The sequence below is a fragment of the Pollicipes pollicipes genome, unplaced genomic scaffold (genome assembly GCF_011947565.3).
Source record: "Pollicipes pollicipes isolate AB1234 unplaced genomic scaffold, Ppol_2.1 Scaffold_7261;HRSCAF=8764_pilon_pilon_pilon, whole genome shotgun sequence".
Classification (NCBI taxonomy): Eukaryota; Metazoa; Arthropoda; class Thecostraca; order Pollicipedomorpha; family Pollicipedidae; genus Pollicipes; species Pollicipes pollicipes.
In genome coordinates this window covers 25,821,391-25,843,076 of record NW_023597054.1, presented here as the reverse complement: position 1 = coordinate 25,843,076, position 21,686 = coordinate 25,821,391, and the positions used below count along the sequence as shown (strand labels likewise).

The 21,686-nt window shown below is 51.3% G+C and overlaps 2 protein-coding genes across 2 annotated transcripts; both read right to left on the bottom strand.

The window, feature by feature from the left end:
* Window positions 1-410: 410 nt before the first annotated feature.
* On the bottom strand, window positions 411-2,676 carry LOC119111232 (uncharacterized). The gene is made up of 2 exons (XM_037235052.1): window positions 2,650-2,676; window positions 411-722 (listed from the first exon to the last, which is right to left on the bottom strand). Exons 1-2 carry the CDS (start codon window positions 2,674-2,676, stop codon window positions 411-413), a joined length of 339 nt encoding a protein of 112 aa, XP_037090947.1.
* Window positions 2,677-12,311: 9,635 nt separating this feature from the next.
* On the bottom strand, window positions 12,312-21,137 carry LOC119112715 (very-long-chain 3-oxoacyl-CoA reductase-B). The gene is made up of 8 exons (XM_037236993.1): window positions 21,006-21,137; window positions 18,398-18,555; window positions 17,794-17,840; window positions 17,406-17,481; window positions 16,740-16,911; window positions 15,673-15,835; window positions 13,926-14,141; window positions 12,312-13,408 (listed from the first exon to the last, which is right to left on the bottom strand). Exons 2-8 carry the CDS (start codon window positions 18,543-18,545, stop codon window positions 13,286-13,288), a joined length of 945 nt encoding a protein of 314 aa, XP_037092888.1. The 5' UTR covers window positions 18,546-18,555; window positions 21,006-21,137; the 3' UTR covers window positions 12,312-13,285.
* Between the last annotated feature and the right edge of the window lie 549 nt (window positions 21,138-21,686).

Below are 21,686 nucleotides of genomic sequence, written 5' to 3'. Positions count from 1 at the left end.
GCTTTTCATCCGCCTGGTATGCGTGTTCATACGTTGCAGAACAACTTGTGATAAGCTGTGTCCCACTGCATAGGCATGTTCCCACTAATATGCAGAGCGGCAACAGAAAAGACTCGCCGCAGGCGGTATCGACACAAAGGATCGACGATTGGATAAGCGTGCGGACAGGGCCGTTTGAGGGGCACGCGGATGATAGCCTGACTTTTTGAAGAATATTTAACCATAAGTACATGAGCAAAGATCTAGAAATTGGTATTGCTCCGCCGCCCCCCAGACTTTCAGAGACATTGCTTACGCCATTTCTGAGACACACACACACACACCTATGCTTACGACATTGCTTACGCCTATGGCGATTTGCAGCCAGAGGACGTGCACAGGCGCATATTTGTCAGAATGCTTGAGCGCATTCACACCAGTCCGTATTCTCGTTTACAGTCGCGGTATTTGCGCCACGTGTCGGAGAACTTGATCCAGCCGGCGCCGACACACGCCTCCGGACCGTAGTAGTGTTCGCTGACGAAGTCGTCGCAGTCGATATCGCCATCGCCGTCGCAGTCCGTGGGCACCCGCTGCAGGAAGAGCTTCACGGCCAGGGTGGCGCACGTGGGATTGGTGGCGCACGCCTGGTAGGTGTAGCTCTTGTAGAGCTGCGACCGGCTGGTCACCTGACTGGTGAGGAAGTAGCCCTCGCTGATCGAGTACGCGCCGCACACGTCGTTCTGGCAGCCGGTGCTCCAGTCACAGCCTCGCGCCGCACAGATGCAGCGCAGGCAGGTTCTGCTGACGTCTACCGCGGGCGGCGTTTGGCGCCGGGCCAGCCTGTGTGCCGGGCCGGCCTGCGCGGCAGCCAGCGGCAGCGGCAGAAGCAACAGCAGCAGCGGCAGCGGCAGCGGCGGCAGCGGCGGCCGAGACATGGCGTCCGGTCGGCAGGCGGTCACGGGTGGCACTGACGGCCGCGGCGGGTGCCTCCAGTGGATGCCCAGGGTCGGCTGGCCGGACCGAAAACCTGTTCTGAGCACCGGCCGCCAAGCAGACAGAGGCATCTTGCGGCCGGGGAAAGCCGTGACCGCCGTCCGTATTACAGGCACGCTAAGCCTACCGGGCAAAGGGGCCGCATGAGGCGCAACCAGTGACCTTTGCGATGAATCATACCAGCAAACTTCCATGCCCCCAGTTGTGGCTAAACACGCATGGCACCCAATCGTCAAAGCCTTGAGACAAAGCCGGTTCAGTAGCGATTTAAGTCTCTGCATAATCCTTTTTTCACCGAGGTAGTTCCAGGAACAGGCAGATCAAGGCGATAGCATTCTAATGGAAGCAACATTTTTTTGTGTTATTGAGCCGACATCATTCTCAAGAGATAACTTTCCGAAACATGCGGTGATGCAACCCGGTAGTTTCTGGAGAATCAGCTGATGCAATGCTGTCCACCTTTAAGGTATCAGCAAAAATGGTTCATAGGGCGTGTGCGTGTGCGTGTGGGTGTGCGCGTGTGTGTGAGGGTTACATTGCATGCGTGTTACAGTGAGCGCGAAAACCCGGGAGTTTGCAAACTCTCTGGTTAGCCAGGGATCTTGCAAATACCTTAGATACTTTAAAAACTACCTGGAGACTAGGAAGTTTGCGAAATCCCTACGGCATCTGGAAAGAAGACCTTATTTTTACTTGCTACTGAAATGGCAACTTCCGGCGATACATTCATACAATGCATGCATGATGCATGCATTGGTCTTGGGTACTTCCTTCTTTAATGGATGGTCCTACGCTCTTGTCGAGGGCTCTGTCTGTTAACCTGCTCCGGACAGCTCGATCGTTCGGAGGCCCTTCGAGGGCCCTATGCTCCTGTCGAGGGCCCTATCTGTTAACCTGCTCCGAACCATGCGATCGTTCGGAGGCCCTCCAAGGGCTTTATGCTCTTGTCGGGGGCCCTACCTGCTAACCTGCTCCGGCACACTTAATCGTTTGGACGGCACTCTGCATTGCGTTGTGAGTATTTCTTATTTGAACGGAGGGCCCTTTGCCCTTGTTGGGGGCCCGTCTGTAAACCTGCTCAGGCACAATCGATCGTTCTGGGCCCTCTACATTGGGTCTTAGGTACCTCCAATTTGGATGGAGGTTCCTACGCTCTTGTCGACCCCTGTGTGTTAACCTGGTCCGGCCCACCCGACCGCTGGGGGCCCTCCACATCGTGTCTTCGGTAGCGTTTGTCGGGAATCTCATCTGTTCATTTTCTCGGGCACACTAGATTGTTCGGGGGCCTTGCACATTGGGACATGGTATTTAAATGCAGGTCCAACACTCCTGTCGGGGGCCAATTGATAGCCTTCTTGGGTGCACTTAATCTTTTGAGAGCCCTGGGTCTCGGTGCTCCTCATTTGAGTGAGAGGTCATGCGCTCTTGTTGAGGGCCTTTCTGATGACCTGCCCGAGCACACTCGATCGTTCAGGGACCATCTGCACGTGGTCGTAGGCACTTTCTTTTGAACGGAGGGCCCCACGTTCTTGTCGGGGGCCCGATCCGCTAACCTGCTCGGGTGCACTCTACCTTTTGGGGGCCCGCCACATTGTGCCGTGGGTAGTTAGCATTGAAATGGAGGGCCCTACGTTCTTGTCGTGGGGCCCCATCTGTTAACCTACCCGGGCGCACTCGATCGTTCTTGTAGAGGCTCTCCATGTTGTCTTGGGTACTTGTAATTTCAATGGATGGCCCTATGATCTTGTTGGGGCTCCATCTATCAAATTTCTGGGGCCACTGGAAATCCGGAGGGGAGTTATGGAAACATGCCCCTCCCCCCTTGTGCTCCAAGGGGGGGGGCATAGACTTTGAAGGGGCCATGACTGGCCGAACGAACGCAGTTTTCGAGCACAAAATACAACAAAATTGGCCGTCTTTGGTCCTTCAGACGACCAAGAGCAGTCACAACCATAGGTGAAGACACCACGAGCAATTCTTTACGGATTGAGAGGGTGATGATTGGGGGACATTTAGAAGCTCATTAGGCTGTCCAGAGGTGTGACGCTGCTGCCAGGGCCCTATATCTTCACCTGTTGGGTTAACCCGATTGCTAAGAGCCTTCCACGTCATCCTTGATCTCCGCATTTTCTCGTATGACCCTACGCTGCTGTTGGGGCGCTATCTGCTAACACGCCTGAACATTCATGATCCATCAGTAGCCCTCCACGGATTACTTTCATTCGCTCGAAAGGCTCTATGCGTTTTTACCGGGCACCATATACCAAAGCGATCGGGGCATGTTCAGTTGCTCAGGGATCCTTCACATAATTTTCGGGTTATTTCCACTTGCTCGGAGGGCCTTGTGCTGTTACTAAGGCCTGTGTAAGGTAAGACGCCGAATCACTGGATGCTCGGGGCGCTCTACATCGACCTAGGGCTCTTTCTCTTTGATCTCATGTTTGAAGGACCCTTCACTCCTATCGGGGCCCTTCCTTGTGCCGTGGAGAGTTGTTAAGTTGGGAAGAAGGGTAGGACTGTGAACAGCGACGAAAAGTTTCGACAGTTATAATTTTCTTGGCATTGATCGCCGCATGCCTTACGGAATGTCAGGATTTAAATGACGTTATTATGACCTTCTGAATGCCAAGAGGGCCTTGGAATACTTTTCCCGATATACCTTTCTCCCTTTTCGCGGGCGTATAGCTCAGAAACTAGAGGGCCTTAGTTCTTATGAGGGGCAGGATTGTGAACAGCACTAAAAGGTCTTTAAGATATATATTTCAGCTCAAGACCCCAGATAAACGTGCAACACTCCGTTCAATTTTTCCGGGCACTTTTGGTCGCACAGGGACATTAACTCACGTATGTACACTGGTCTTATGTAATTTCCCTTTTCTCAGAGGGCCTTGTGCTCTGGACGGGGCCCTTTATGTCAGCCTGCCGGGGCACCCCCAATCGTTCAGCGCCCCACCACGTTGGTCTTGAGTTCTTCTCGCTTGCTCTGAGTACCCTTTACTTGCTGACGGAAGCCTCTTTTTGGCCCGTCGTGATAGCTCAGGTTCCGTCCCCCTTGGCCTTGGTATGCTAGCTTTAGAGCAGCAGTTTGATATGCGCCGATTAATTTTTACCCGCAATTATCGAACATAATTGTAGATGTCGCCGACGTCGCGTGCGTCATTTCCGTTGGTTTTTGAATTTGTAGCACATACAATATTTGTGCATCACGTTCTTAACACATTTCAAATGCTGGAGATACTTTTGTACTCCTTCATAGGAACAAAGCAAAGCAGTCCTCAAAGTAAGTTATCAGCCATTAGCTGATCACATCGACCAGCTGGCTGGCTGTAAATAAGCCAGGAATTGCGTCGTTCGTGCTTGCCTTTTACGGTATTTAGCAGTCAACTTTAGTTTGTTTTTCCTTTTCCCGGACAACGTAGCCTTAAAATTGCAGGATTCACCATGACATGTAGAAAATAAATGCGTTGCATGCATGTGCATACGCAGCACGCCTATTTGTCTAGGGCTGCGCACAGTGGTTCCCGTATGACAAATAAGATAACAAACTTAAAATCTAACGGTCAGAATTCGCAGATCTTGGGGGCCCTAAGCTCTAGGGCAGGCCCACAATGTTGCATGCCGCCCCCCCCCCCCCTTGACGAAATCCTGGAAGCCGCCTTTGATGTTGGCTCTGGGAACTATAACCACACAGACACGCAACTAGAACTACATATTACCATTGAACTTAAAGTGGATGCGCATACCTTGAAGGCACAGTTGATGAGCCTGGCTTGTCGGACTTTCGCCCACACCCACCCATGTACGGAAGTCGACGTCCTCGCACTGACGTCTGTGGATAGAACTTCCTTCTTAAGCGATGCAACGGTTCTCCGCTCGAATTCATACCTTGGATCATTTACGGGTGTCGCCAGTAGAGGGGCGTGGATTCTTGGACCCCTGAATGTCCACCCCCCTGGCGGTGGTGACATAAATCGCACGCATTGTGCTGTTGTTGGCCTCTCTATATTGTGGTGGAGCAAACAACGAATTGTTCTAGGCAGAGCACACACAACGGTTTCAAAACAACAAAACACTTGAACAAACGTGAAGCCTCTACTGCTTTAGGGATTGCCCATGGTAGGTTAACCTAATATCAATCTCAATGTCACTGCTATTTTTCGTCATTCCGCTCGTAGATCGCCCCAGGCGTCGCCTAACGCTGTGTACATTACGTCAGAAGACATGGAAGCACATCATCCTCATAGTTATGGCCTTCACCATATCCTTATCATTATCTTCGTCATGAAGCATCATGAGCCACCAACATTGCTGACGCATTTGAACCACAGCGATGCTTCCTTATTGCATTGTAGCGCACTACATGTCATTAGCCTGGGACATCCCCGAGAATGCTCAGTCGAGGCCAGTCATTAAATGGTTCCTTTTGTCCATCGTTGCAGAGCGGCCCGGGAACGGGCTTTACTCAGTATCAGCACGTGACATCCAGTGCGCCTCAACTTTCAGTCTGCTGAGCCTATTACTTCCTTTACCATCTTTCGACCACTTGCAAGTGTTGGGAAAGGAACCCCGCTGGGCCCAAGTGTTGGGAAAGGAACCCCGCTGGGCCCAAGTGTTGGGAAAGGAACCCCGCTGGACAAGCTGACCTTCTCCAGGTGTGCGTGTTTTTCAACCGATACACGCAGTCTTCTTTATGCGGAGCGGTGAGTTTGGTCTTAATATTTGCATCATTTAACACACATAGCTGCATTTGGGCCGTGAAGTAATTATCCCGATACTTACAACGAAAAAAAACAGAAATGGCATGCATGGTGAGATTGATGAGGTTCGAAAACCGAACCATTCGAACGACACCTTTTGTCCACGTCACCAGAACAGCATTCCAGCTAAGCGAGCAATGCTGCCAGAAAGCCGAGGGATGGCATATGGTCAACCTGTCACCGGTGATTGCCAACATCCGCCTGGAACATTTAAAAAACATGGCGAACCTGCGTCATCAAACCCTCAGTATGGCTGCCCCCCGTCGATGACACCTTTGTCCTCTGGCAACACAGGGAAGGTGTAGCAACATTCCTCGACCGCAGCGACAGCTCGCGACCATTATCCAGCTTATATCTTATCTTATATCCCATCCAGCTTACCATGGGACGTGAAGACGACATCAGGACGTGCTTATCGTCCCTAGATGTGCTTATCAGTCGAGAGAAGCGCCATCAGTTTCAAGACATCGGTGTTGCGGAAAGCAACAGCAACCGAGCGCTACCTGAACTTCCAGTCGCACCACACGGACTCAGTCATGGAAGGCGGCGTGAGATACCTTCAACTTCGCGAAAATTTCATCAGCAGCGATGATGCAAATGGGAAGAGGCAATAAACCATTTAACTCAAGCGTTCTGCAGGATCTTGTTGCAAAAGAGAAAGCCAAAGATGTGATGCACAGGTACGGCTGTTGTGTACGCCGCAACCGTATGATTTGTTGACGCAGGAATTCAGCTGCAGCAGAATCGCAGTGCACAACGTGGTATCCAGCCTGCGCTGCCGATCGTCGCATTGCGTCACGTATGGCCTCGTTAACTCAGCCCTCGACTAGTCCGCTTCCGGAAGTGCGCAAGCCGGGACCGTGAGGCTGTACTTCGGGGGGGGGAGGGGGGTGCATGACCCCACTGACTGATCAGGGATTCTACAGAACCGAGCGACCTATGACGTGCGTGAGTCCCTTGGCGGGTAACCTGAAACTGGTGCGTAACTTCTGCAGATTGTATGCAACTGGCTCGCCATACTTTCTTAAAAGTCGATCGCCAGGCGGTGAGCCATTTTTGGTGTCGTGGTAATTGTTCTACTCCAGAGAAGGAGTTGCGGCCAGCAGATTCATTGGAGTGTCTCCCTTATGAAATTCAAGAGCAATTAAGAACACGCCCACGATACAAGCCGAATCACTTTGCGATTATTAAACCACTCAAGGCTATCTTAAATAATTCGTTTGCAGTACATTTGCTTTCATTACCCGGGTATCGCCGGCATCTCAGCTAGGCTTATATAATAAATTGGAGGCTCTGTCGTTCGGCGTCTAATGCCTCGAGAGTCGCCGCTGGTAGAACAAAACATATTTTATGTTCTGAATCAGCATAACGAGATGTGGTGTAACGCTGTCGGAGTGTGGTAGCATGTTGTGTTGTTTCGTACTGAAAATGGACAAGCTTGAGCTTTGTTACGAGCCATCAATCAAACATGCATGTCTTGTTTACGTGGTTGATGGCAGTTGACTTATGGCTGTCACGGAGCAACCCGGCTGACGAGTCACGAGGTCCACATTCACTTGGGCAACACATGTAACCAAACGAGGCCTGTATGTAACTGCCCGCCTCGTGCACATTCTGCGCTGACGTCGGCGGCCCCAAACGCCTCAAGCCATTCCTACGTCACACTGGACAGAGCCGGATCCAGGGCGATGCGGGGCGTGATATTTCCCCTCTCAAAACTCAAATTCGGTTCTAGTAACAAACCAAGGGAAATATGACTCACCACTCACTAGTTTGCTTACAATCACTGTGCACATGTCGCTTGATGACGCCAGTTAAGTATGTGGGCAGGTCCAGACATTACACACAGTGGTCAATGACAAGTTTTACATTATTTTACGTGCACAACGAGCAGTACCCTTCTTATCGAAAGCACCGGGATTTCGGCGGCCCGCGCGACACAAAACAACAAATGGTCCAACCCACAGGCTATCTAGCTTTGTTCTTATGTCGAAGTTACGGTACCAGATTCCGTCAGCTGATCCCATCTCTCGTTCTTTCGCCTGTTTCGCTTATCGTAATGCGCTTTGCATTTTCTCATGCGCTCCGCCTGCTCCCTCTGAGCTTTCTGTAAAGTTGTCGAGAGAATTGGAAAGTTCTCGTGGACAACGTCGCCTTTTTACAAACTCACTCAGCCTCCAACTAGCTGAGAAATGGGACTGCTTGGATGGCGAAGAATATAAATAAAGAATGGGGTGTAGCCATGGTACTGCACACCTCAGGACGACGCCGCTCCCAGCCAGATTCAGGAGACTCGGACACGGCGCGTAACCGTCGCTCAATACCCAGGTGTTTTCTTTCAACTTAACCCACGGCCTCGTGATGATAGCCAACACTGCACCATGCCCGAACACCAAAATACTCGCACAGAGCTGAACGCCCGAATTTTTTGGCGGATTTGACTCCGCGCCACTCTCTACCAATTCGGGCGGCCCAAACGTCAAAAGTGATGTTCTGGCTTTTCTATGCTGCCGTCAGACGACGCAGAATCAAGCGGATAACACACAGAGAAAACACAAAGTTTACCCGCACAGGCCAAAAGGCAACGCCGCTCTGTCACTGACCTCTGAGGCGTGGTCAAAATGTCTATGACAAGGGTATTGTTCGGGTGGCCGGCCTCCTGGGGAAGAAGTGGTGAATTCTGCAGCCTGGTGCTCCTTCTTTGACCGCCCCGCCTGCAGCTCTGGATATGGTCCCCGCAGTCTCGCAACCAAGCACATCTGCTCAACCGCTCATGCAGTGTAGCTCCACCCCCATGAGCGCGATGGGATGCATCGAGGCGGCTGAAATGGAGCTCACACGCTTAGAAACGGACCGCACAACGAAATCAACACCTGCTGGCTGAGCCCTTCGGAGTATAATCATGCCCCTTAGGCGAAACTGATTGGGCTGCTCTCGTTCCAGATATGGGTAAGGAAAGCAAGGCCGTGGCCCATGGCTAAGATAACGGGTAATCGCTCTACAATTCCAGTCATGTTTCGGGTACCACGCAAGGGAATCCGACTTGCGAGAAAACTGCACGAGAAGATCTGCAACCGTCAAATTGGCATCCCGAGCCCGCTCTGACTTTGTGCCGTGTGCACTGTCCTCCGGCTGTGCAAGTGGAACGCCTGTCCAATCACTTGTGTCAGTCAACACAGACTGTTGTTGCTTTCGGTATCTACACCCGTCGTCGCTTTTTGGTTGAGCATTACGAGCACCGGCATCTGCACCGTAGCCGCTTTCACCTGCGCAGCGAGCCGCCGGCCTCGCCGCCGGGACTTCACCGGCTCCACACACTTCCCGAATGCGCCGCCAGGGGCGCCAGCATCGGACAGGGTACCTCGCACCGCCCGGTCTGGCAGCGACGCATGTTGCGCCGGAGTACCGACCTCGTGCAAACGGGAGAGTACGTTTGCGTGCTGCATCTGTGTGGCTGGCCTATGCGCAGCGGAGCGACGGAATTGATCGGCAAATACCTCCCCGCATACCAGCCTCGGGTTGATGCGATCTCGATCGTGCAAATTTTGAGAGCGCTCTTGCAGTCGCAGACCCATGCAAACGTGACATCCGCTAAATGCTTGTAAACTTTCTTTAAGCCCTAAATGAAACTATGTGCTTCTAGCTAAAAAATTGTCCATTTCCTCTGAGCCGAGCGATATATATTGCCGCCCGACCTGGTCTATTATCCCAGCAATAATGAGCTTCTCCCCCTCCGTACTTGAGACAAAATTTTGCCTAATCCCGTGTGGAACTACTATCTGTATACAGAATGAATAAACAATATCTGCGCGGGTAGCCAAGAAATTTGGCTTTCACCATCTCCGTACGAAGGCGGGAAAAACACTGGTCCAGTTCCTCTTTCCAGAACAAAATTATCAGGAGTTGCACAACGTGACCAAGGGCTCTGAAACAGTACTGAAGGACGGGACAAACTTATGGAACCCTAAAAAGAAGCCAAGCACTCTCTTCTTAGTTCCTTCCACGGACGTAGATGGCTTCAGGTCAGCAATTATCTGAATACGATCTGGATCAATAAAAACCCAAAATGATTTGAAAGAGACGACGTTCATTTGGAGCGAGTCTAAGCCCTCCATCGCGTGGTTTCTCCAGAACCTGTGCAAAAGCTGTGCTGTCAACACTCGGACTCGGGCTCTCAACTACAAGTTAATATCACCACCGCTGTACTGGCCAATGCATGAATAGCCGCTAGAAAACACCTCCGGAAATGAACGGATCAACGTCTCCAAGTTATCTCGTTGGGAGCTATCAATAGGGGAGCCGACCACAGACTCTGATAAAACCTCATCATTGGTTTTTCCAACATCCCGGCCGTCGTCAGCAGACGACGTGTTCACTTCTGCTGTGACGTCAGCATGGTCAATCGGCTCTGCGTAGCCAATGGCGCTCCGCCTGTGTATGGTGACCAGGCGGTCAGATCGGTGGCGAAAGAATATTGGGAACTCTGTTGACGTAAACGGTGCTTTCAGTGAATAGCATATTTCAAAGTTACTTGAGCGTTGTCCCACCAACAAATGCTCGCTCTCACACAGTAAAGGTCGGTCACCTTGACCACCAAACACACAGCTGGCTGCAGAGGGACAGCTACAGTCTTCTTGAGTCGCAGCTTTAACTTTGCACTAGTATTCACAGAACAGTTCACCATGACACTGTTGTTCGAAAGAAAATCCCATCCCAAAACTGCATTGTGCAAAGGGTTGTGTACTACAGTACTCTGCTGCAGTTGCCTCTTCTCTCACCCGTACAGCCTCTATTGTTGAGGGAACAGATAACCAACATGCTTAAATGACGACTTGACGCTGATAACCGGGCAGGCGGCTTGGGCTGGACGTTAGGAGCAGCTCCACCAAAGACGCAGCTGCCAGTGGGGCTGGCTTGATTGCCAGTATCCAGAAGCCCATCGCTTACCGAAAAGCCGTTGCTGTTACCCTGCGTCGTGGGGCGTTACCTCTCCCTTGCCAGCCTGCCCGACTGTCCGTATGAGCAGTGCCTCTTCAAGTGCCCGAGGCTCCAGCAAGGACCACCATTGAGGCTCCCGTCGACGCTCTTCAGTGGGCACAAGCGGTCGTCCAGCGCGGCGCGCAACACCATCTAACGAGGAGCGTGAAGACGGTGATTGGCGCGGCTCCCGCCAGGTGGCACCCGACCGCTCCGGCGACCGTCCAGGGCCGAGGCCAGGCACCGCCCACCGCGCGGTTAGGCGACCGCGAGTCGTAGCGTTCGCGGCGCCAGTAGTCCCTCGGTGTGGCGAAGTCGTGATCGTGTCGAGACGACGCTGGCGATGACGTGGAGCGTCTGTTGCGTTCCACGCGCACTGCTCCACTCTCCGACCAGTACTCGTGCGGGGAAGTGTTGCTCGCTTCCCAACGAGCGGGAGACGAGGTCCTCTCGCTTCAGTTCGTCGTCAACTATATATATATATATATATATATATATATATATATATATATATATATATATATATATATATATATATATATAGCATTAGGCAGCTAACAGCCCAGTTGCAGACCTAGCACGTCTGCATCATACCTGTATTGTGACACGTTATTGCTTTTGTTCTTCTGATTTGCAGTGTTATTTACGTTGAAGAACAGCAAATTTGTTTTATGGTATATGATGAACAGCCTGAGCAGATAACCAGCAATGTTCACAGACTTAAGTTTATTAATTTACATTAAGAACAGCACAATTGCTGGACCTGAAAAAGTGGGGAGTGTGAGCAACAACTGCTGTGAAGAACTCCTGGTAAGATTCTGGCTCTTGCTGATTCCTGAACATAATTTTAGAATGGATTTTGGTTCTTGTGGAAATTGAATCCTCATCTTAGCCTGAGCTGGATCTTGGTTCTTGCTGGATCCCTCAACATAACGCCAGGCTGGATCTTGGTTCTTGCTGGGCCCCTATGCCCAATCCAAGTTGGATCTTGATTCTTGCTTCAGTTTGGTATCAGGCTGGATCTTGGTTCTTGCTGGATCTTTCGTCTTCATGTCAAGCTGGATCCTGGTTCTTGTTGGATCTTTTGGCTTATTGTCGAACTGGATCCTGGTTCTCGCTGGATCTTTTGACTTATTGCCGGACTGGTCCCTGGGTTCTTCCTGGTTCCGGAACCAGGAACCAGGAACCGGTTCCCGGGAAGAAATATTGGGAACCAGGCAAATGGGTCTAAGCGGGAGAATAACTATTTGCATAGCAACGTTGTTCTAAGACAGACAGACTGGCTACAATGTGGTACTAAACGAATTTCGCACGAGCTTAACGTCTTGTGATTTTGTGTCACGTGGCCGAGGGCTTCCATGCATTACCAGAAGTGGTCCCGCCGCCGCGAGGAAAACCAGGCCGGCTGGACTTTGTAATATATTGAATGCACGTACAGCGTATAGCATGTCAGCAGCCCGGCTCCGCCGCCGTCCGTGCCCGGCACCGTTCCCGCGGCGCGGCGTCCGGCCAGCACACGCTCCGCCGCCGTCCGTGCCCGGCACCGTTCCCGCGGCGCGGTGTCCGGCCAGCACACGCTCCGCCGGCGTCCGTGCCCGGCACAGTTCCCGCGGCGCGGCGTCCGGCCAGCACACGCTCCGCCGGCGGAGCCCTCGCCAAGCCGTGGACGTCTCGGCCGGTGCCTTCAATGCCGGATTCCGAGCCAGGCGCGCGACACCACTCGAGCCTGCGTGTGCCGGCCGGGGTGGAGCACGGACCCCGTCCACTCTGGAGCGTCCTCCGCTGCTGAGCTGCTGCCCGGCGGCCCGGCCACCTCGCAGCGAGCTCGGGCGCCGCGCGCTATCCCAGTCAGAGCTGCACTTCAACTACAGCGTGAAACAGGCCACCCTCTCCGCGCTCGGACGTCTGCTGATGGTGTTCCGGGCCGGTAGTGCGCAAAACGTACATCGTCATAAACATAACCCTCGAATAAGTAGGTCCCGGTACCGAACGAGAAGGTGATAACACCAACAAACATATACACAAGCTAAACACATGCTTGCACTCAGAGGTGTGGTTTAGACGAATGGTTTGGGGATTAAGCGGTGAAAAACGACCAAAACTACTACCAAAATAGCAGATTAAAGCTTGCTTCTCCCGGATTTCACCCAATCCCTACCCCAAGTTTAGGAGGCTGGAGCTCTCATCCCAGCTGAGTGGGAGCCACACCCTGCTTACACGTAAGCATTTTCTCACAAAATCTGCAGCAATGACCTTGATTTACTTCTTGAGTATTACGCGTGACATAATAACATGATGAGATCCGCCACAGAATGTCTGACACACGTGGTAGCGTGAGTCGGACATAATGCAGAATCCATAAACAAACAAAACATTCGCCGCAATTTCTTGGTCCGGTTTTCGAATCTAGGTTGAAATACGCAGTTCATTTCTACGAATAAATCCACAAAAACGCCACAGACAATAAGCAACTTGAACCCAGCCCGTAACACTTCCCTCGAGAGCGTAACCTACGGACGGCCTGTACCTGTGCTCGCACACACAGAGGACGTCATTTCCACCTAATGGACGCCGGCTCACTCCTGCTTCCGCGCCTTCCGCTTGATGGCGCGCGCGCGCACTCCCAGCATGCGGTCGAAATAGTACTTGCTCATGACTGACTCGGGCAGGTGGCGGTTCGCCAGGCCGGCGGCCATGCCCTGAAAGCAGAGCGTCAGGGCCAAACGGACGAACCCTACGTTGGCGGTCGCAGGCGTGTCAAGCAGGTGTCTGTCCGTTCCGTTAGATATCACTGGGTGGGAGGTGGTGGGGTCGAGAAGGAGCACTCAACAGTCAAACAACTATTCAAAACCACCCAATACAGCAACCTTACAGTGTCTGCTGCACAGGCAGGCCAGGCCGCATCGCCAACCAGGCGTGTTAAGCGGTGACGGCAAGAACGGGAGATGCAAACAATGGTGTACCAATGCATCAAGAAGGAACCTCCCGGTTCATTTGCAACCCTCAGCCACTTGCAAAACACCTACCTTCTCGTAAGGCACTGTCGCTTCCACACATGTACAGACATGTCGGCAATAAGAGCTTTGTTTTATCTTTGATACAACAACGCAGGGGCAGCATTTTAGCGATTTTTTCGGGTGCACGAGCTCCTCGCCTGCCATCTCACGGTAGGCACATACGAGAGGCTGGTGCCTGGTGGAAGTCCGCCGCACGCACCTGTATCTTGTGGGACATGCAACCAAAGGTCTCCGTCTCAAGGCCGACTGTCTTGAGCTGCGCCCGCACGAACTGGTCAGCAGAGGGCACGAAGAGACGGGGCGTGGTGAACTTGGACATCTTGGAGCAGATGAAGGCGGGCGTGGTGCTCTGCACGATCACACCGTGTTCACGCACCTCCGTCTGCAGACCCGACGAGAGCTGGCTCACGTACGCCTGCCGGGAGTCAAGGCCGGGTCAGAGCCAGGGCAGCTTCTACCGCCCGGTGTTCAAGGTCAGGTCAGCGCCAGGGCACCTGCTACCGCCCAGTGTTCAAGGTCAGGTCAGCGTCAGAGCAGCTGCTACCGCCCGGTCGTCAATGTCAGGTCGGCAGGCAGGGCCGACACGGACTGAGAGGTGAAATGCACGCCAGCTACACGCGGCTTTTGAATAAACCGCAACGTGAGCGTATGTCTCCATTCGTACGCTGCGGCTGAGCCATACATGCGCCGAAGGAGCGGAACGTCACCGATGCAGTCAATTATATGTTGCAGGTACTTAAGATTTTATTCCGCGTTGTCATTATTCCGCTTTTCCTCACGTGCTCCCACTGAGTTATACGCTTGCGGGTTTACAGAAGATTGGCAGGTTGACTTGAGATTATAAATGTTTATCAGATGAAGTGCAGACAGGGGCTTAACACAGCCAGGTTAATTTTGTTCGGAGTTGGTGGTTTTCATAGCTATATGTCTGCTCATATGCCTTTACTTTTTCATGGCAATATGTCTACTCATATGTCCGCTCATATGCCCAAGGGCGCATATGAGCGCGTATATAAGTCACCAAAGCAGTCAACGCGGACCTAAAACACAAATATCGTCATCACATCGATTACAACTGGCCAATAGCATGTCGCATGCGCGCACCCTTCGGCTTTCATCCATGGAAAAATATGCAATTTATGTTATAGGTTGCTTTTCAAGACTTCCTTGGAAACAATGCTCTAGATTTGGGCTAGAAAAATTGCACTTTACGAAAACAAAACACCACCAACCTCCATGGCGATTGAAATTGATGCGAAAAGCACACAGATGCCACTCGAACTTATACGGAGTAACTAAAACTGCGAAGAGTAATAGAGAGCAGTGGCCGTGCTGGTTTCTTCCGTCTATTTCTGGCCGTGAACAGGAGGCCATCGTCCTACTGTCGGCCGCCTCGTACCCTGGTGGCCGACACAGCGTCAGGGCCCGGCCCCGGCTGGCCTGTGGCTGAGGCGGCGGCGCCGCCCCGTACCCTGGTGGCCGAGGCGTCGGGGCCCGGCCCCGGCTGGCCTGTGGCCGAGGCGGCGGCGCCGCCCCGTACCCTGGCGGCCGACACAGCGCAGCGTTCCAAAATTCATCCAGTAGGGTGTGCAGGATGCAAATATGAATTCATGCTACAAGAATCCTGGCTCTTCGGCGGCCCCTGCACGCAATTCGTTGGCACTAATCCGTCACCCTTTGACCCCGAGCCCATGCATCTGACCTACCCCGCCCGTTTGTAAAGCCTGAGGCGCTTAGATACTTGGTTGGCAGCCGCCTGGTTTGACGCTGATTGGCTGATTTTAAGCAAGGGGATGAGCAATAGACAGCGAGCCCCAAGCCGAGGTGTATAACATGAAAAATATCAACATCCCTGCCACCCAAGTGGACGGAAATTGGAACACTGACACAGCGTCAGGGCCCGACCCCGGCTGGCCTGTGACCGAGGCGGCCGCGCCGCCCCGTACCTTGGTGGCCGAGTACTGGGTGAGCAGCGCAGTCGGCATAACGGCAGAGAACGACGACAGGTTGATGATGACACCCTTCTTCTTGGCCAGCATGTGAGGCAGCACCAGGCGTGTCATGGCCGTCATTGAGAGCGCGTTACAGTTCAAGATGTCCTGCGTGAACCTGGCGTGGAAGTCCGAGAGTGAGAATTGCAGTAACGATAAATTCACTCACGGAGGACAGAATACTCCAATGAGCATCCAGTTTGGTAGCACAAAATATGGTCAGACATGCAACTATTCCGTGTCCAGGTAATGCACACATTCCCTTGACGGGGCCGAAACGGAATCGAACGTGAATACAAGAGCATTCAATATCTGGTGGCAATCAAACAGAATTTCCTCCGCAGCTCTCATCAGTTTCAGTTGTTTCGCCAGCTTAGCCAGCGTTGGCGCACGTTTGCAGCGCTCGGCTCACTCGACATCCAATGCGCTCTTCAGAAAATTGACTGGTATCAAGAACCACATACACAACCCACCATTTTTGCCCGGGGGCGCGAGGTCAGATCACATTGCTACCATCTCTGCGATGTTCTCTGCATGCCCGCAGGGTAAAGCTGGCCGAGTTCAAATGATAACAATATTTACATTCAGTCCAGTTCCATCAAGTGATCTTCTTTACGATTGCCAGAGTTTGTTCCATTGCAGAACTTACCTTTGTGCGAGAAGACAACATTGGTACAACGTGCGAGTCCGCACAGATCACTTTCGCGAGGTGAGGTCTTGAGGGTACATTCACCCTGAGTGACGTAGACGCCTTAAGGCACACGAAACTTTAAAGTCAAGTGCAAAAAGGTTTCAAACTACTCGAGCATCAATTCAATCCGAATCTATCAAACACTAAAAGATTCTAAGAAAAAAGGTAGTGAAGATGCACGAACCATCCTAGCAAGCTCCGATTGAACATCTCAATAAAACAAAGCCTGGACCGTCTGTGAGGCGGCTGTGCCTATCACGGGACGGGTCACGGCGCCATTTCGACGGCGCGATCCCGGCTACGACCCTCATATCGCACGGTGTCTGCCCACCTGTCGTCGGGAATCTCTACGAAGAACTCGGGGTGCTCGTAGTTCATGCCCACGTTGTTGACCAGCACGGCCACATCCAGGCTCCCCAGCGCGGTGCGGATCGGCTCGTAGGCCGACAGGTCGCGAGTAAAGTCCATCGACACCGCGCGGGTCTGCACGCCGTGCTTGGCCTCTGGAACACCGTGCGGGCCCGGTTGAGGACGCAGGTTGGGAGCATGGGGCTTCGCACTCGGTCTCACCATGCGCACACTTGTTTGGAGCTAAAGAGCGATTGTGTCCGAAAAAACAAGCCGGTTTGAAAACAAACAGCAAAAACTTTTGTAGCAGAACACGTGCGAGGCTTGCAGTCGCGCAAACCTGTCACGGTTTCCCGGTGGCAGGTTACCTGCGAAGCTCTTTAGCCGATAGGGTAGTCTCAGGCAGGAATGTTAACCTTTTTCATATATTCAACACTGCTTCATACCAGCTCAGCAACCACTTCACCCCCGTCTAAACATGGTCAAAGTGCGCCACAATTCCTAGCCTGAAATGTTTCAGGGGTGCCCTGTCAATGAAAGACGAAACAGGGCTGATATTATAAACCGAAACGTCGCAAAATAGTGTTCCAACTGCCACCACATCGCCTCCGCGGAGCGGCAAGGGGTGCGGCCCGCCGGCGGACAGTACCGATTTCCTTCGCCGTCTGCTCCAGCTTGGCCATCGTACGGCTGATGAGGAGCACGTTCAGGCCGCGGCGCGCGAACTGTAACGGAGCACAGGTCAGCTCGACTGGCGCCGACCGGCACGCCGGCGGCGGGCTCTGATCGCCGCCACGGCAGCAGCCCCCGGTCCGGAACCATACCGTATCCGCCGAGCCCGTCGCGGCGGCGGGCAGCTTTTAGTAGGACAAAGCTCCCAGGGGGCTAAGCAATGACGGTGAAACAATAATAAATGTACTAACATTGAACAGCAATGCAATTATTTTTTCATGAAAGTGGAGGCAAGGTCAACGCACAACTGATGCAAGGTAAGACCATATTATCGTAACAGAAAGCTGACAAGGAAACTTGCTAACCTCAAAGGCGTAAGCCTTTCCAATCCCATCGGTAGCACCAGTGATGACTGAAAATAAACAGTTGCTGTTAGACAGATCATATTGACTAACTGTACATGATATAACGCGTAGTTTACACAACCAAAAGACCCACACCTGTAAACGGCCTTTCACATTCTGCTCTTGTGTGAGTCAGCACAGACCCCGACTGTTAAAACGACAAAAAAAAAAACAAGGAGAAACATGGCAACCCGTCCTGGAATCATTGAAGTGGCATTTACGCATCAGTCAGCGCATACGTCACTGTCGAGTAGAAATGCGTGGTACAGAGTGAATCCATACTTCGAGGCCAAAAAGATGAGAATATGAGCCACAGACAAAGACTCTGGAGATATACTTTGTGACATGTATCTGATAGCCGTACAATATAGAGGAAACCCGCAACGAGACTGCAGAAGTATCGTGATATGCTATCTATCCATGCTCCTATAATCAGCCCAATCATCGCACCTCATCCAACACTTACCCGCCCAGTCTCCGAGCTTCTTGTAATCAGGAGTATGGCCAAGCATATCTCCCAAGAAGCTGGTGTACACAAATATGAATAACCTCACCCAACACTTACCTGCCCAGTCTCCGAGCTTCTTGTAATCAGGAGTGTGGCCAAGCATATCTCCCAAGAAGCTGGTGTACACAAATCTGAATAGCGTCAGACCCAGTCTTATCGCCAGATAGATGGCAGCTGCATATCCCAGCATATCGATGAAACCCATTTTGTGATATCTGAAAACAGAATGTGAGGGAAATATACAAAAGAATACCAGCTTCTGCTGGCAGTGGCCAACACAAGCCTGCTAATACATGGATTGGGAACAAAAACATACTCCCCACAGCAACAAACGATGTACAACACGGACAAACCATGGAAGATAATCCACTAGACGAAATATCAGCGGCATCTAATAGCACATCAAGTAGAGCGACCAATTCGTAAACGTCATTTCCACCGCAAAGCGGTAGAAGCGTTCTGCGTCTTCCCGGTGTTACAGTGGTAAACGAGCCAGCCCCATTTAAAAAACTCGCTGATCAGGAGAATCATACGATCACCGACACCAGACATTTCCGACCGGGCCTCATAAGGCACCGCCTCTCCTCGACAACGGCTGTGAGGCTAGCGCATTGCGAGATCAAACCTCCTCCTCCTCCCCCCCCCCCCCCCCCCACCACAGGACACCCCCACTTAAATAAATCCTGGCTGCGCCCCTGACCAACAGTACCTGGCTTACAGGCGGTGTCATATCATCCATCATTTGCACTACTTGGTGGTGGGGTCAGTGTCCAGAAATTTGAGACAGATTCGCGGGACTTTGATCTAGACACCCGTCGACGAAGCAACTCACGCAGGTTAAAGAGAATGTTTCACATCTGAAGATATTGAAGCAAGCAGCAAATATGACGAAACAAGTTCACTTCCTATTAGTATACTTTATGGGTGGAAAAGACTGCTCTCGACAGTACAGTGCTCTGCTAAGTAAATGTGCTTCTCAATGCACCATGGTTTGATTACGTCGTCATGCTTTGCGCAACATTGACTGAGAGCAAATTGACGGCGGTCATACCCGGAAATCGCGCTCACGAACGCCTCCACAATCACATTATTGTTGGCCTTGATTGACTCATGGCCTACGGAATGGCAGGATTTGAATGATGTTATTATGACGCCATGAATGCCAAGGTAACTGAAATCTCTCTACACCCGAACACTCTCCCCATTTGTGCGGGCGTGCTAGCTCAGAAACTAGAGGGGCTTAGATCTAAGGACAGGATTGTGAACAGCACCAGAAGATCTTCAGGATGACTGCTCCAGTCCAAAACCCCATATAAATGTGGAATCATTCTTTTAACTGGCAGAATCTCATTCAAATTAAGATGATGCAATTTATTTCAGAACTGACTTTCTTGCAGAGGGTGTCCATCACATAGCATAGTCTGGAAAAGATGTGGTCAAAGGGCTACATGCTGAAATGCACTTACAATAATACCATACGCACTTTATCACAATACAGGGTCGTATGGAACTGAACCACATTGCAAATGATGCATGTTTGGACGTAATCAAGGTGTGGTTCTTGATTGAGTTGGGGGAGAGGCTCCAAAATCCCCACCACCTTTAAGAGGAAAATGGAGCAAATTCTTGTGAGAAACAAGAACAAAGAAACAAGTGTGTTGGGATATTTTGTGGCTGAGGGTCACCTTGTGCACTGCTCATCCCCTAGCTTATTTTGCTAAATTATGGCACTGGCCTTAATGGTGGGTGCTGTGTAATATCATGGCATTAACAAACTTTATTCAATGTTCACCTTCACATGCTTTAACCACAATATGATGGGAGTTTACACTGCTCCCACTGCTACTATGATGGTGATTTATGTCCAGCACAAAATACAAAAGTGATCACCATAAAAAGCAGAAAATTGCATGCCCCTCTTATTAAAATGTAAAGGCAGTATAGCTGTGGCATAGCCTGCATCAAATCTGATATGCTTACAATTATATTTCAAAGACCAATGCCATTTTTGATTGGGTTGAAATCTGGCACAAATCTGAATGGAACAAGTGACACAAGCCCAGCAAGGTTTCAGTTTAAGCAAATTCCTCAAGTCTGGTGAGAATAATTGCTGTAATGTAGCAGCCAGGGGCAGCATGGGGCAGCATCTCACCATTGATCTATGGAGAGGGGTCTGAGCAGTACAAAATGACTAAATATACCTCAAAATATGAGAACAAACAAGGTTGTCTATGGATTTAGCTCATTGCCTCAAAGTTGGGGGCTCAAGTACCTACGACTTGACAGGACCCTCACAACCCTGCAAGCACAATGAAGTGAAAGTCATAGGACTTACACATGACAGGCAAGCATATGGGAAAAGAAATCCAGCATTTGACATGAGAAACTATGTAATTCAAATATTGCACACTTTCTTACTTAGCACAGTAATCCATATCATGATTGAAAGTTGAGGCAGGTATTGAACACCACATGTATGTGTCTAAATAAGCTGGTCAGAATCCAGGCATAATTGCATTTTAACTTCATATTGGTTACAGCCAAACTTATCCCCCCTGCACCCCACTTCTCACAACATTCGGCGTCGCATCATGACAAGCAATGGGGCCTTTGATCATTTGCCGGTGCCATCTTTCGATCTATATACAATGCCTTCAAGTTTTACCTTAATTGTCCCTGCTCTATGGCCTTCGCTCCGCACAAAACAGGTCGGCGACACAGCCAGGTACTGGTTCCGTAACACTCGACACCGCAACTCCCTGGCGGCGCCGCGCGATAGCCGGTCTTGGATAGCTGGCTTTCTCCTCGTCATGCACCGCGGACGGCTTGCCGGCGCCGGTCAACCCGGAGCCGAATCGCCACTTCTCGTCTGGCCCGCGCTTTAACCGACCCCTCCAGCTAGAGTAGTCGAAAAAGTGAGAAAAATGTTAGTAAAGTGTCATTGCTTTTTGTTTAAAAACTTCCTGAAATAATCATGTACATGTGATTTATTATCCCAAGGCCTTTGGTCCATGCTAAAATCATGAAGCATAAACGTTCATCACGTGCTACTGGTCTCCAGTTATGCATGAAAGCTTAAGTTTTCTTTAAATTCTTCGTCGAAATAAAACTTAAAAAAGAAACATACCGCAGCTTTATTTTCGGAGGCTGTTGAGCATATACTAATGATAATGAGTATATAATGGCTCTGTCGCCTCGTCGCACGTGTTCCGCGGCATCTCCGGTTACCGCCCGCCACTCGTGCCTGCCGTGGATCGCCGTGCAGTGTTCCCCCAAAACCGCTGCTTGCTCCGAAAACAGAAAAGCCAGGAATACGTTTCTGGTGTCAAAAAGTATGCAAAGGATG